This window comes from Eleutherodactylus coqui, chromosome 3 (assembly GCF_035609145.1).
Source record: "Eleutherodactylus coqui strain aEleCoq1 chromosome 3, aEleCoq1.hap1, whole genome shotgun sequence".
NCBI lineage: Eukaryota > Metazoa > Chordata > Amphibia > Anura > Eleutherodactylidae > Eleutherodactylus > Eleutherodactylus coqui.
Window position 1 is genome coordinate 239,212,857 of NC_089839.1, and position 16,301 is coordinate 239,229,157.

A 16,301-nucleotide genomic window follows, 5' to 3' on the forward strand; every position below is an offset into this window, starting at 1 on the left:
GTAGGCAGCGTATATATGTATACTGTTTCAATGTGGACAGGATGATGACGGTGATGTTACGGGCACCGCAGAGCCAGGAAACACTTTTGCGCACACCTGCAGTGAGACGTAGGTGCGTAGGACTGAAATAGTGGAATTCACAGCGCAGAAGCAGTCAAGTGGCCAGACGCCACTAGTAGGCCCTAAGTATTTTGCTTCTATTTTTTGAACGGCAGAGCTCAGACAGTAGACAGATACTGTAGGCAGCGTATATATGTATACTGTTTCAATGTGGACAGGATGACGACGGTGATGTTACGGGCACCGCAGAGCCAGGAAACACTTTTGCGCATGCCTGCAGTGAGACGTAGGTGCGTAGGACTGAGATAGTGGAATTCACAGCGCAGAAGCAGTCAAGTTGGCAAACGCCACTAGTAGGCCTTAAGTATTTTGCTTCTATTTTTTGAACGGCAGAGCTGCTACAGTGCACAGATACTGTAGGCAGCGTATATATGTATACTGTTTCAATGTGGACAGGATGATGACGGTGATGTTACGGGCACCGCAGAGCCAGGAAACACTTTTGCGCAAGTCTGCTGTAACGCTTAGCTGCGCTAGGACTACTACCCCCAGCAGACACGCAGTACACTGAGGACGGTCACAGGCAGCCCAAATATAGTTTTTTTCCCAAAAATTGTTTGAAAATGCCCACTGCCTATATAGCCTGTATATCTCTTTCACCTTTCCCACTGTCCCTGCCTCACCACTACTGGCCCTATACTATGTACAATGAGTGCAGACTGAGGACGCAACGGTCTGCACGGCCGATATACAAAAAAAAAAAAAAGTGCAACACTGCTAAAAACAGCCTCAACAGTACTGCACACGGTCAGATGTGGCTCTAAGAAGGACCGTTGGGGTTCTTGAAGCCTAAAATAACTCCTAACACTCTCCCTATAGCAGCTCCGGCATCAGCAGCACATTCCCTGAGCTATGTCAGAATGCATCTGTGGCGAGCCGCGGGAGGGGCCGATTTAAATACTCGGGTGACAACTGATCTCGCCAGCCACTCACTGCAGGGGGGTGGTATAGGGCTTGAACGTCGCAGGGGGAAGTTGTAATGCCTTCCCTGTCTTTCTATTGGCCAGAAAAGCACGCTACTGTCTCAGAGATGAAAGTGAAAGTAACTCGAACATCGCGTGGTGCTCGTTTCGAATAACGAGCATCTCGAACACGCTAATACTCGAACGAGTATCAAGCCGATGGGGAGTGGCCTCGATGCAGGTTCAGACCTGTTGCCTTGTTTGGCAGGACAAGGGTTAATGCACATTGTGTAGAGATTACTCGCTGCTGTCTTTCTATGCTGCATGGATGCATGCTGACTTGTAGTCATTCTTGAGAGAAGGTTGAGGGTGTGGTTCTCTAGTTGCTCTTCCAATCTACAGGTGTGGAGAGCTTTATATTCATACCCTTTCTTTTACTCCCTGCTGCTTACTCAGTTCCCTAGAGGAAAGGCTGGAGTTTAGTGTTCCTCTAGGCTGGGTGAATTGCTTCCAATTCAAATAAGTGCTGTTGTTCACAATCAGTTGTATTTTTGGTTACATTTATTGTCTTGCTTTGTGGTGTCAGTTCATCCCTCCAGGGGTTCCAATAGGGATAGTCAGGGCCCAGGAAGAAGACAGTGGGGCTGTCCTTATCAGGACAATTACTCCACTTTCAGGCAGGGACCCTGCACCCCCCTGGTAGGTTAGAGACAGACTTTCATCTTCCTGGAGTGGTGCTCACTGTCCTACGGTGCGTGGTGTAATATAACTGCATTAAGCATTAACGACACCCTGTGTCCATGCAGAGCGTGGTGCTCTTGTGCTGCACGGACGTGACACTTCTGTTCTCCTGATCATTTGTATGCAGAAGAATTTGTCTATTGAATGAGTTTTGTGTCGGCGGGGAATTCTCGACCTTGGTCAAGCGCTGTTCCAGTATGAAAGACGCTTGCTCTTGTACTGTGACTTTTTGTGATATGGAGCCTAACTCCTCACAGAATGCTTACAAAGTCCTCTCCTGTATCATGGAAGCTAAGTAAAAAAAACACATAATTTCAATTATGTGTATCCTTTATTGCAGAGACAAGGGCAAGCTATGCTATCTCTTAAGGTCTTGTGCAATTTTATTAAATAGGAAGGGGAGGGATAACTGATATAAGGAATCTGGTGTGCGACTCATTCTGATACCTAAGTACTTTATATTTCCATCTATGGTAACCAAGTTTAAAAAACTCTGCCCCGTCTTTCATCTAGTGCCACCATTCAGGGCCATCAATGCTTTTGTAACATTGGTCACTACCGGTCTGGCGTGCGCAAATTCTACTTTAGAGGGTTTTTATTTATTTTTTCTTCATTCTGGCCTCTCAAGGTCCATAACTTTTTTTATTTATCTGGTGAGCTAGCCATATGAGGGCTTGCATTATTTGATGGTACCATGAAATATATTGTAGAAATTCTTAAAAATGTTAAAATGGGCTTAAACAGAAAAGAAAAGGATTGTGCCATTGTTTTTTTTAACGCTGCAGCAAAAAGGACATGTTTACTTTATGGTGTGAGTCAGTACGATTATGGCAATATTACTTTTAGATTTTTTTAATGTTTTAATGTTGTTTCATGTTTACTGCTTTTTAACATTTTTTTACTGATAACAACAAAAAAGCCTTTATTAAAAAAAATAGAAAACTTGCTTTCTCTCGCCATTTTATTACCCCCATAACTTTGTTTTAATTTGCTACCAATGGGCTGTGTTGTAGGGAAAGTTTTTTTTTTTCTTGTTTTTTCTTGACCATTTTCGTGTCTGTATGACCCAATGATTCTTTTTTTTGGTGGGGGCGGTGGGGAGAGGGGGTGCTAAAAACAATACCACAATCCTGACATTGTGATTTAGTTAGTTTAGTTGCTAATTTAGCAATATGTAATTATTTCCTAAGATTGTTTAAGTTCAAATAAATCAAGCAGAGCCATAGCCCATTCAAGACAGTAAGGGGCGTTTCAGTTTCACACAGGCTAGGACACACCACAAAATGTAGTTTAAACTGCCAGTGGGGAATCCCACACCATAATTTGCAGGTCTAAATTGATTTTTTAATGCAAAATTGCAGGCAGATTTAACCCATTTTCATTTTACCTCATTTTGAAGTGAGTCTGGCAGGGTAATTCCGCCCATGTGAAAGGTCCCTAAAAAGACCCATCAATAGCAGCTGGAGTATATGCTGACTGATGCCATTATAGCATCAGGATTACACAATATAAATAAGTGAAAGCAGCAGAGAATAGGATTACTTAAACCCTTAGTGGTGGCCTAGTTTGCACCTCAATGATCAAGCAGCTTTTTCTCTTTCTTTGTCTTGTTTCAAGAACCATAACATTTTTCTTTTTTTATACAGCTCTATGAGGGCTTGTTTTTCGCGTGACACATTGTAATTTTTTTAATGCCACTGCTTTGAGGTATATATGTGTTCAAAGGCTATGGACACTTTTTTTTTTTTTGAGGGGAGGGGGGGGGGGATGTGGTAAGGGGGCAACATTTTTTTCCTTCACTGAAATGCTAGTATTTTAGGCTAACAGTAATTTTTGCTATATTGCACTGCTTCTGTTTTGCGGGTTCTACATATCGCTGTATATGAACTTTGCAATCTAAAGGTACTGTTGCAAGGGAAAACTGTTGGAGTGCATAAGCGCCTGATTGTCTTCCCAACGACTATCGCTCCAGTGCTTTCACATTAGAGTGATAGTCATTCACTGATTGGGAGTGGAGTGTGTGTCTACTTTCCTAATTATTATTTTTTATTTTAGCAGCATATTGTGAACCTCCCCCTGCTGTTCAGAATGCCATACTCAATGAACAACCTAAATCCAGTTATGCATCCGGTGAAAAAGTTACTTACACCTGTAATGGTGGTTATTCCCTGGAAGGATCTTTGACAGGAGAAGCACAATGTCAGAGCACACAATGGATTAATGTACCGGTGTGCAGAAGTGAGTACAACTTCAACCGAATATCATTTACTTTAAAGGGGTTTCTAATTATAAATAATTAACTTTTTTGTCCCTCAGTCATATATACAGAACAGGTTGGAATGTACCCTTGACCAACTCCAGAACTGGTAAAGTGATGTGCTGCTTACTGAAATGCTGAATCCACTGATGTGCTGTTCCATTCAGAGTCCCCAACTTCTGATCTGGGATCAGCGTACTATCCATCGGCGTACCATTAGGGGTCACAATTGTGATCAAGCCTCTGGCTATGGGGGCCCATAGGGCCCGGCCATATGCTGTTTAACTGCCGCGGGTGACAGTCGAGGAGGGGAGGGACATTATCTCGGGCAGCCTGCAGCTAATTTCATGCTGCAGATTCCCCCATAATGCAGTTCTTCCTTACACTGAGAGACTGCAGTTGTTATTCATCACAACTGCAGTCTATTAGTGCACTGCCGGCCGCGTCATTGGTGGTGTCCGATAGTGGAAGACAGGAGATATTCAGATTATACCAGCATGCGCCATATCGCAATATATAGGCGATGTAAATCCCCCTTTATCCCTGTATATAGTGATAACGAGCGTTTTGGTGTAACCTGGATATCTCCTATATATAACTATATATGTACAGCTGGTATAAGTAATACTGCTCCCTGTACATAGTGATATTGACCACGCTGGTATAACCTGGGTATCTTCGGTACATAATTATATATATACAGCTGGTATAAGTAATACATCTTCCTGTATATAGTGATATGGACCATTCTGGGTATTTCCTGCATTTTACACACAATTACAAAATACATCAAAAACGTGCATGTGGTTTTAAAACACTGCATGTATTGTTTAAATCCACATGCAGTTTTTAATAACGCATGCAGTTTCTTAAAAACGCACATCGTTGTTAAATACCGCATGCAGTTTTTTAATGTTTTTTAATTGCGGTTCAAAGAGGCAACAAAAAACATGAACACATCCTAAGGGGCTACAAACTGGGGCGCAAATATAGGGGGTGCAAAGAGTGCATCTACACCTGGGCCTTGGGGGCCCATAAAGTTCTTGTTTCCCATATTGTAAACCAATACTATCAATGAAGTTGTGGGCCCAGTTCCAGATTTTGCACTGGGGCCCAGCAGCTTCAAGTTACACCTGTGGCTGAAAACAAATTTTCATGTAGTGCAGGAAATGAATCATGTTGGAAAAGCTTATGCCAAGGGGCTAGATAATGTATGTAAATCTGTTTTCAGCTGTATGCAGCTTGGTTTAGGTATGCGTAGAGGTACAGTTGGGTGGGTAAGTTGAAGTTTTGCACCCAGGCCCCTGAGCCTTTAGTTACACCCCTGGTGTCATCAAAAACATTAGACACAGATAAGAGCCATATGTTCCCAACTCGTGTGAAGAATTTCTATTGCAGTCTTTGTCGGCCACTGTGCCTGTGTGTAATCTTTGAAAAGGGTGATCCATTGGAAAATGGCGATCATGTGACCAAGGACCACATACCGCGGCCCCCATGAAATCTCTAGGCTACCGGCTATATTTGGTAGCCAGGAGCAGGGATTTTTTAAATTATCCCAGCAATCCACCCCTTTTTGCGCATGTGTCAGCCACTTCAGCAATGGGAGCGTGTGCGCAGAAGCCAGAGTAAGGTCTGAGGATAAATCCGAGGGCCTTAGGTACGTAATTTCATCTCCCCTCGCACATAAGATCCATGAGGGTAGATGAAACTCAAACTTCTTAAACTTTTTTTTTTACACTTTTTTACTTTACATGATTGCTGTGATAACAGCAATCATGTGACCGAGAACCACATACAGCGGTTGCCAGTGTCCTCTCCCTGCTCTCGGCTACTCGAGCTAGCCAAAAGCAGGGAGACTTTAAATCCCCAATGCTCCCTGGCCTTCTGCGCATGCGCCCAATGTTTTACGTCTGGCATGCATGCGCAGAAGATGATGTCAAATTATAGCACCAGTGATTCTGGTGGCGCAAGGCGCCACACAGCTCTGCTTCCTAGTACATGCACAAACATAGCTCTACTACACCCCACACATCACACATACAGCTTGGCTCCCCCCACACCAGTGAAATCATCACAGGGCCTTTTTAGTCCACTGGATCTCTGTGGTGGTGGTAGGTTGTTGTCTTCTGTCAGGACTGCTGAGGTTTGTTTTCTGAGATAATAACGGCTTAGTTGTATTCTCAGTGTGTTACTTTTGTCCTCCCCTTCCAGGAGCCCTAATTGTGTTGTTCTTCTGTCAGTCAGACTCTGTGTGTTATATATGTTGTAGGACCTTCGATGGTGTCACCAGGGGGTGGAGCAATGACATCAGCAGGGGCGGAGCATGAGAAGCACTCACTCACATACTACAGACAAGTGGTTGTTAGTAGTTTGATGGTAGACTCTCTTCATTGTTGAAAGCCTGTGGGCAAAAAATTGCTAACTTCTAGGTTCTCATCACATTTTATCATCCTATTACGTGCCCCTTTTTTAATCAGGTTAAATATGAAATGTATGTTACACATTGTTTTGCTGCGAGAAGCAAGACTTTAGTTCAGATTATGCTTTAAAGAGAGTAAGACACTATGGATGGTTTAACAATAAGAATGTATTCAAACTGAATGATAAGCATAGTGATGAATAATTGTCCTACATTTGTAAACTATTAGATCTACATACAAAGAATAATATCTATTATCAAAGCATAAAGGTTGCAGACAGCACATCACAAAGTGAAAGAGATAGCAAGTTACATTACATAGTTAGCTACACATTATTAACTAAAGGTTACAGATCACATATTACCATCACCAAAGGTTCCCCTCACTTCTAAGAGTTCAGCAGATGACATCCTTATTCTGTCTCTGAAGCGTCCATATTACTCAGAATTTTCAAACCTTCTCATCCATCTCATCCTTCCATTCGAGCTTCAAAAAGCTTCTCCTTCTGACTGGAGAAGATATGACCTTTTTATGCCCATACAAATGCGTATAGGTCAGCATTCCAAATTCTTCCAAACAGAAAGGTGTCAGCATATTTCTGCTTGAAGTTGAGTTCAAATATTTATGGTATGCATTTTAAAGTACTTATCATAGCTGCATATTTCTCTGTAAGTCATAAATGTTGACTCTGCTTTTGTATACAAACTTAATTACACCTCTTCCTAGAGATAAACATTACTTTCCACCCAAGATAAGATATCTCAAAAGTCGGTTATGTTGACTTCACACTTGTATCCAAGAAAATCGAGTCTGCTCACCAAAAAGAGGGGACATCTCTTCTAATATGCACAAGTGAATGGTTTTAGATACATCCTCAGTATATTCTTGAGTGAAAGAATTAAAATATACCGTATATACTCGAGTGTAAGCTGAGTTTTTAAAGCACAAAAAAATGTGCTGAAAAAGCCCCCCCCCCCCCCCCCCTATCCCCCTCCCGGCTTATACGCACGCAAGTAAGATAAAAAAAAGAAAAAAACTCAATACTTACCTATCAGCCGGCGTCTGTGTCCACGGCGCGATGCTGTCCCCGGCGGTGCGGCCTGCTGCTGCAGTCTTCCCCCTGGCTTGCTTTTGAAATCCCCGCCGTCGGCACTGTGATTGGATTGAGCGCCGGCCAATCACAGCCGGTGGTCGATAAACCAATCACAGCCATTCAGTGATATAATTCTGAATGGCTTTGATTGGTTTATCGAGTGCCGGCTCTGATTGGACGGCGCTCAATCCAATCACAGCGTTGACGGTGGGGATTTCAAAAGCAAGCCAGGGAGAAGACAGCAGAAAGAAGACTGCAGCAGCTGGCCACACCGTCAGGGAGAGCATTGCGCCGGGGACAGCATCGCGCTGGGGACACAGACGCCAGCTGATAGGTGAGTATTGCTTTTTTTTTTTTACATACTATATACTGGAGTATAGCTGAGCTTATAATCAAGTCAATAAATTTTACCAATTTTTTCTGGTAAAACTTATTGACTCGGCTAATACTCGAGTATATACAGTAATTGAATCTAAATAATCATGAATTTAGTATTTTCCTTACACACATGCAATTGTGCAACAGGATGCCTATTCTGTACCATTCGATTGCCATAGATTTGCATTGTAAAAAAACTGATCTATTAGGTTCTAGTTGTTCAACAGGACAGAAAAATGAGAGTCTGCTTTCTTTGTCCCATTGAAAAGAATATTCAACAACCGAACATTGAATTCTATGGATCTGTGTGAAAAAGAAAAAAGGAATTCAAATGGACGTTTTAACAGGTTCTTAAGTAATTTGGAGCTAGCAGGACTGCCAATACATTAAGAACCACCTAAGAAAGATATGTGTTGTATAAAACTAGGTTCAAATCACAGTTCAACATCCTAATATATAATGTGCTAAAATGTGATGTGAACGTATCTTCTTTATACAATGTCATTTTTTGGTGACCTTTAATGTATTTGCAATCCTGCTGCCGGTCATTCTAGGTTACTGTTGAGAATATGGAGAAATAACTGGAGTATTGCACAATACCATTTTTTATGAGCAAGTGAAAAAATATTTAGAGAATGTGTTTCACTGCTGATATATCATGGTTGCATTTAGTGTTTGACAGGTGTAACATCATACAATACCAGTAGAATATAGTCGAAGGAGTGCTCAAATTATATTTAATTAGTACATTTGATTAATTATTAGAGATGAGCGAACGTGTTCGTCCGAACTTGATATCCATGCGGATATTAGGGTGTTCGGGATGTTCGTTATTCGTAACGAACACCATGAGGTGTTCGGGTTACTTTCACTTCCTTCCCTGACGTTAGCGCGCTTTTCTGGCCAATTGAAAGACAGGGAAGGCATTACAACTTCCCCCTGTGTTGTTCCAGCCCTATACCACCCCCCTGCTGTGAGTGGCTGGGGTCATCAGGTGTCCGCCGAATATAAAAGTCGGCCCCTCCCGCGGCTCGCCTCAGATGCTGTGTGAGTTAGATGAGGGACAGTGCTGTTTGTACCGGAGCTGCTGTAGGGAAAGAATTGGTAGTTAGTGTAGGCTTCAAGAACCCCAAAGGTCCTTATTAGGGCCACTGATAGCTGTGTGTTGGCTGCTGTTAGCAGTGGCAATTATTTTTTTTCTCAAAATCGCCTCTGCAGAGCGTTGCACCCGGCATTAGGGACAGAAGTGTTGCATAGGCAGGGAGAGTGTTAGGAGTGAGTGTAGCCTTCAAGAACCTCAACGGTCCTTTCTAGGGCCATATTTAACCGTCTGCAGTACTGTGCTGGCTGCTGTTAGCTGTGCTGCATTTTTTTTTTCTTCTCAAAATCGCCTCTGCAGAGCATTGCACCCTCCATTGATACTGCAGGGAAAGAATTGTGTAGGCAGGGCCACAACACAGTTATTATTCATTGAATATACGCAGTGCTGCCTTTTGGTGGAAAAAAACTGAAAATAATTCTATTTGTCCTGCCTCTGTCCGTCCTAAGGGCGGTGGACACGTGTCGGCTGCGTGTGCAACCTTTAAAAATCAGACGCACCCAGCTACGGTTAACTGCTGGCTTCGCCATTTGCTTTCCTTAATTGGGAAAAAAAATACCTGCTCTGCCAGAGTTAATAACTCTGCTACCCTCAGTTCTGTGACACATTAGCAGGGACACAGCACAGTTATTAAACTTCTCATGTTCATTGAATATACGCAGTGCTGCCTTTTGGTGGAAAAAAACTGAAAATAATTCTATTTGTCCTGCCTCTGTCCGTCCTAAGGGCGGTGGACACGTGTCGGCTGCGTGTGCAACCTTTAAAAATCAGACGCACCCAGCTACGGTTAACTGCTGGGTTCGCCATTTGCTTTCCTTAATTGGGAAAAAAAATACCTGCTCTGCCAGAGTTAATAACTCTGCTACCCTCACGTTCTGTGAAACATTAGCAGGGCCACAACACAGTTATTAAACTTAGATTATTCATTCACTAGAGGCAGTGGGGCCTTTCGTTTTCAAAAAAGGGAAAAAATTATATTTGGCCTGCAGTCTTGCGCCAATTTATTTCCTGCCTGTGAAATCAAATCACTGGTAATACAGCATGCTGAGGGGTAGGGGTAGGCCTAGAGGACGTGGACGCGGCCGAGGACGCGGAGGGCCAAGTCAGGGTGTGGGCACAGGCCGAGCTCCTGATCCAGGTGTGTCGCAGCCGACTGCTGCGCGATTAGGAGAGAGGCACGTTTCTGGCGTCCCCACATTCATTGCCCAATTAATGGGTCCACGCGGGAGACGGTTATTAGAAAATGAGCAGTGTGAGCAGGTCCTGTCCTGGATGGCAGAAAGTGCTTCGAGCAACCTATCGTCAACCCGCAGTTCTGCGCCGTCCACTGCTGCAAATCCGAATCCTCTGTCTGCTGCTCCTCCTTCCTCCCAGCCTCCTCACTCCACTACAATGACACCTGCTCAGGAGCGGGAACACTCCCAGGAACTGTTCTCGGGCCCCTGCTTAGATTGGGCAGCAGCGGTTCCTCTCCCACCAGAGGAGTTTATCGTCACTGATGCCCAACCATTCGAAAGTTCCCGGGGTCCGGGGGAAGAGGCTGGGGACTTCCGCCAACTGTCTCAACAACTTTCTGTGGGTGAGGAGGACGATGACGATCAGACACAGTTGTCTTGCAGTGAGGTAGTAGTAAGGGCAGTAAGTCCGAGGGAGCAGCGCACAGAGGATTCGGAGGAAGAGCAGCAGGACGATGAGGTGACTGACCCCACCTGGTGTGCAACGCTTACTCAGGAGGACAGGTCTTCAGAGGGGGAGTCAAGGGCATCAGCAGGGCAGGTTGCAAGAGGCAGTGCGGTGGCCAGGGGTAGAGGCAGGGCCAGACCGAATAATCCACCAACTGTTTCCCAAAGCGCCCCCTCGCGTCATGCCACCCTGCAGAGGCCGAGGTGCTCTAAGGTCTGGCAGTTTTTCACAGAGACGCCTGACGACCGACGAACAGTGGTGTGCAACCTTTGTCGCGCAAAGCTCAGCCGGGGAGCCAACACCACCAGCCTCACCACCACCAGCATGCGCAGACATATGATGGCCAAGCACCCCACAAGGTGGGACGAAGGCCGTTCAGCGCCTCCGGTTTGCACCCCTGCCTCTCCCCCTGTGCCCCAACCTGCCACTGAGATGCAACCCCCCTCTCAGGAGACAGGCACTACCGTCTCCTGGCCTGCACCCACACCCTCACCTCCGCTGTCCTCGGCCCCATCCAGCAGTGTAGTTCAGCGCACCGTCCAGCCGTCGCTTGCGCAACTGTTGGAGCGCAAGCGCAAGTACGCCGCCACGCACCCGCACGCTCAAACGTTAACCGTCCGCATAGCAAAATTCATCAGCCTTGAGATGCTGCCGTATAGGGTTGTGGAAACGGAGTCCTTCAAAAGTATCATGGAGGCGGCGGCCCCGCGCTACTCAGTTCCCAGTCGCCACTACTTTTCCCGATGTGCCGTCCCAGCCCTGCACGACCACGTCTCCCGCAACATTGTACGCGCCCTCACCAACACGGTTACTGCCACGGTCCACTTAACAACGGACACGTGGACAAGCACAGGCGGGCAGGGCCACTACATCTCCCTGACGGCACATTGGGTGAATTTAGTGGAGGCTGGGACAGAGTCAGAGCCCGGGACCGCTCACGTCCTACCCACCCCCAGAATTGCGGGCCCAAGCTCGGTGGTGGTATCTGCGGAGGTGTATGCTTCCTCCACTAAAGCACCCTCCTCCTCCTCCTCCTCCTCTGTCTCGCAATCAAGATGTGTTAGCAGCAGCATGTCGCCAGCAGTCGGTGTCGCGCGGTGTGGCAGCACAGCGGTGGGCAGGCGTCAGCAGGCCGTGCTGAAACTACTCAGCTTAGGCGATAAGAGGCACACGGCCCACGAACTGCTGCAGGGTCTGACACAGCAGACCGACCGCTGGCTTGCGCCGCTGAGCCTCCAACCGGGCATGGTCGTGTGTGACAACGGCATGTAACCTGGTGGCGGCTCTGCAGCTCGGCAGCCTCACGCACGTGCCATGCCTGGCCCACGTCTTTAATTTGGTGGTTCAGCGCTTTCTGAAAAGCTACCCACGCTTATCAGACCTGCTCGTAAAGGCGCGCCGGCTCTGCGCACATTTCCGCAAGTCCCACACGGACGCTGCCACCCTGCGCACCCTGCAACATCACTTTAAGCTGCCAGTGCACCGACTGCTGTGCGACGTGCCCACACGGTGGAACTCTACGCTCCACATGTTGGCCAGGCTCTATGAGCAGCGTAGAGCTATCGTGGAATACCAACTCCAACATGGGCGGCGCAGTGGGAGTCAGCCTCCTCAATTATTTTCAGAAGAGTGGGCCTGGTTGGCAGACATCTGCCAGGTCCTTCGAAACTTTGAGCAGTCTACCCAGGTGGTGAGCGGCGATGCTGCAATCATTAGCGTCACCATTCCTCTGCTATGCATCTTGAGAAGTTCCCTGCAAACCATAAAGGCAGCCGCTTTGCGCTCGGAAACAGAGCCGGGGGAAGACAGTATGTCGCTGGATAGTCAGAGCACCCTCCTGTCTATATCTCAGCGCATTGAGGAGGAGGAGGAGCATGAGGAGGATGAGGAGGAGGGGGAAGAGACAGCTTGGGCCACTGCTGACGGTACCCATGCTGCTTGCCTGTCATCATTTCAGCGTGTATGGCCTGAGGAGGAGGAGGAGGAGGATCCTGAAAGTGATCTTCCTAGTGCGGACAGCCATGTGTTGCGTACAGGTACCCTGGCACACATGGCTGACTTCATGTTAGGATGCCTTTCTCGTGACCCTCGCGTTACACGCATTCTGGCCACTACAGATTACTGGGTGTACACACTTCTCGACCCACGCTATAAGGAGAACCTTCCCACTCTGATTCCCGAAGAGGAAAGAGGTTCGAGAGTGTTGCTATACCACAGGACCCTGGCGGACAAGCTGATGGTAAAATTCCCACACGACAGCGCTAGTGGCAGAAGGCGCAGTTCCGAGGGCCAGGTAGCAGGGGAGGTGCGGAGATCGAGCAGCATGTACAGCCCAGGCAGTGCAACAGTCTTTAAGGGCCTGGACAGCTTTATGGCTCCCCAGCAAGACTGTGTCACCGCTCCCCAGTCAAGGCTGAGTCGGCGGGAGCACTGTAAAAGGATGGTGAGAGAGTACGTAGCGGATCGCACGACCGTCCTCCGTGACGCCTCTGCCACCTACAACTACTGGGTGTCGAAGCTGGACACGTGGCTTGAACTAGCGCTGTATGCCCTGGAGGTGCTTGCTTGTCCTGCGGCTAGCGTCTTGTCGGAGAGGGTGTTTAGTGCGGCTGGGGGAATCATCACAGATAAGCGTACCCGCCTGTCAACCGACAGTGCCGACAGGCTAACACTGATCAAGATGAACAAAGCCTGGATTTCCCCAGACTTCTCTTCTCCACCAGCGGACAGCAGCGATACGTAAGCAATACGTAGGCTGCACCCGCGGATGGAAGCTGCGTTCTCTCTCACCATCCAAAACGGGGACATTTCTGCTTCATCAGTCTGTGTCTAATATTCCTCCTCCTCCTCCTGCTCCTCCTCCTGAAACCTCACGTAATCACGCTGAACGGGCAATTTTTCTTAGGCCACAAGGCTCACTCATCTAATTTTTCTAAACAATTTTTATATGTTTCAATGCTCTTAAAAGCGTTGAAACTTTAACTTGAACCAATTTTTCGTAAAACTGGGCTGCCTCCAGGCCTAGTTACCACTTAAGCCACATTAACCAAAACGATTAATGGGTTTCATCTTGGTTGACCATGGCCAATTTTTCGGATGTACATTAGTACTGTTGATACAGCAATTTTCGTGGGCCCTCGCCTACAGTGTAATCAAATACATTTTTAGCCCACCTGCATTACAGCTGACGTGACGTTACATCAGCTGTGTTGGGCACTGCAATGGGATATTTCTATGTACCGCCGGTGGTTTCCAGGGAGCCACCCATGCTGCAGGTGCACACGGAGTTTTTACTACATCTGTCCACTTGTAAAGAACCCCAGTCTGACTGGGGCATGCAGTGTGGGCCGAAGCCCACCTGCATTAAGCACGACATTACTACCTGAGCTGTGTTGGGCAATGCAATGGGATATATTTATGTACTGCCGGTGGGTTCCAGGGAGACACCCATGCTGTGGGTGCACACGGAATTCCTATTGCGGAGTTGTACCTGCCTGTGACTATTTATAAAAAACCGCGGTCTGACTGGGGCGTGCAGACACCTTGACAGAATGAATAGTGTGTGGCACATAGGTTCCCCATTGCTATGCCCACGTGTGCAGCTCCAGATGGAGGTGGCACAGGATTGGATTTCTCATTGCTTCTGTACAGCATTGTGGACTATCAGCCCGCCCCTTTTATGGGGGGGTCGCTGCCTAGCCATGCCAACCCTCTGCAGTGTGTGCCTGCTTTTCCTGTGGCAGACGCACTTATACATAGACATGAGGGTGGTGTGGCATGAGGGCAGCTGAAGGCTGGGCAGGGACACTTTGGTGTGCGCTGTGGACACTGGGTCGTGCAGGGGGGAGTTGGGCAGCATGTAACCCAGGAGAAGTGGCAGCGGAGTGTCATGCAGGCAGTGATTCTGCTTTGTTGGAGGTAGTGTGGTACTTAGCTAAGGTGTGCATTGCTAATGAGGGCTTTTCAGAAGTAAAAGTTGTTGGGAGGGGGGCGGGGGGCCCACTCTTGCCGGTATTGTGGCTTAATAGTGGGACCTGTGAACTTGAGATGCAGCCCAACATGTAGCCCCTCGCCTGCCCTATCCGTTTCTGTGTCGTTCCCATCACTTTCTTGAATTGCCCAGATTTTCACACATGAAAACCTTAGCGAGCATCGGCGAAATACAAAAATGCTGCGGTCGCCCATTGACTTCAATGGGGTTCGTTACTCGAAACGAACCCTCGAGCATCGCGATAATTTCGTCCCGAATATCGAGCACCCGAGCATTTTGGTGCTCGCTCATATCTAAAATTGGGTGATAGTTGTTGCACATACAGTGATCCTTCTTAGGTTTGGAAATTATGTGAAAAAGGCTTATTTTCCCAGCAGGGGATAATTATGGAATTTGTAGAAGGGAGTTGTAAAAACCCAACCATGGAACCACCTAGGGGTGTGAAATGTCTTATAGTATATATTGGAAAAGCCATCTGGGCCAGTGGCTCTGGAAGCTTTAAGTGATTTTATTGCTACCCTGGCCTCCTCCACTATCACCTCCCTCTGGAGGGTCCCTATGTTCTGGTGTCAACCTGGGAAGGACCTCATCAAGCAATTCCTGGCAAATTTGCTGTGGGAACCATTCTTTAGTGTAAGGGGTTATTTTATGGTGTTCTAACAGGGAAAAATGGTGGCCTCTTTTTGCTGTAGATTCTTTGTCCATTGAGCCCTTATTTTGGAAGTTAATTGAATGAATCTCCCTCTGATTACTGCCTTATGGGCATCCCAATTGGTTTCATATGAGGTGTCACTGGGAAGGTTATGTACAAAGAAGTCCTCAATGGTATCCAAAATCTCCTTTTGCACAAATTCGTTATTGAGGAGTGATTGATTCAACTGCCAGTATCCCATGGTTTTTTAGCTGGTTAGTTCTGAAAATGAAATTAATTACGGAGAATGATCTGACCATGGACAAGTCAAAATTTTTTCTTGAGCGATTTTGGAGATAAATCTAGTTTGCATGTAAACATGTTCTATTCTTTTGTATAAATTGTGCACTACAGAGTAGTCTGTATTATCTCTGTCCATGTTGTGAAGGTTTCCCCAGATATCAACCAGGCCAAAGTAGTGCAGGAGTTTATTGAATCGGTGAGCGGGAGCTGTAGGGGAAATGAATTTAGTTTTATCCACATTTAATTTATCTAAGGAAACATCCAAAACTAAGTTGGAGTCTCCACCCACAACAGTTGGGCCTTCAAAGCAGAGGAGCCTAGAGGAAAAGAGGTTATCAAGAATGTAAGTTGTTTGCTGTTGGGGGCGTAATAGTTAACAAGTGTGACTTATGAGCCATTAAGTGCACCTTAGAATATGAAAAACCTACCTTCAGGGTCTCTGTGAATGTTTTGTAGCGCAAAAGAAATATGTCTGGATATTCAGATCCCCACACCTCTTTTTTTCTCCAAAGCAGAAGCCAGGTAGTGCGTTGAGTTACTGCAGTGGAAGAATGTTGGGGTGGAAGCTGAAGCAAAATGGGTCTCATTGAGGGAAACAATGTCTGCTCGAATCCTATGGTCGAAACCTTGGAGAATTTTTCTGGATGATTCCTTTTCCGATAACTTCATGTTTTATGGGGAAC

General features: G+C 46.5%; 1 protein-coding gene across 8 annotated transcripts in view; it reads left to right on the top strand.

The window, feature by feature from the left end:
- LOC136621575 (coagulation factor XIII B chain-like) overlaps positions 1-16,301 on the top strand; it is a 612,738-nt gene that overhangs the window by 307,173 nt on the left and 289,264 nt on the right. For 2 of the 8 annotated variants that reach the window (XM_066597145.1, XM_066597139.1), the window contains one exon: positions 3,819-4,001. The exons of 5 other annotated variants lie outside the window; for them this stretch is intronic. In XM_066597145.1, the coding sequence (XP_066453242.1) occupies positions 3,819-4,001 (183 nt within the window). The remainder of the gene's footprint in view (positions 1-3,818; positions 4,002-16,301) is intronic. One more of the 8 variants, XM_066597141.1, reaches the window with a different exon arrangement.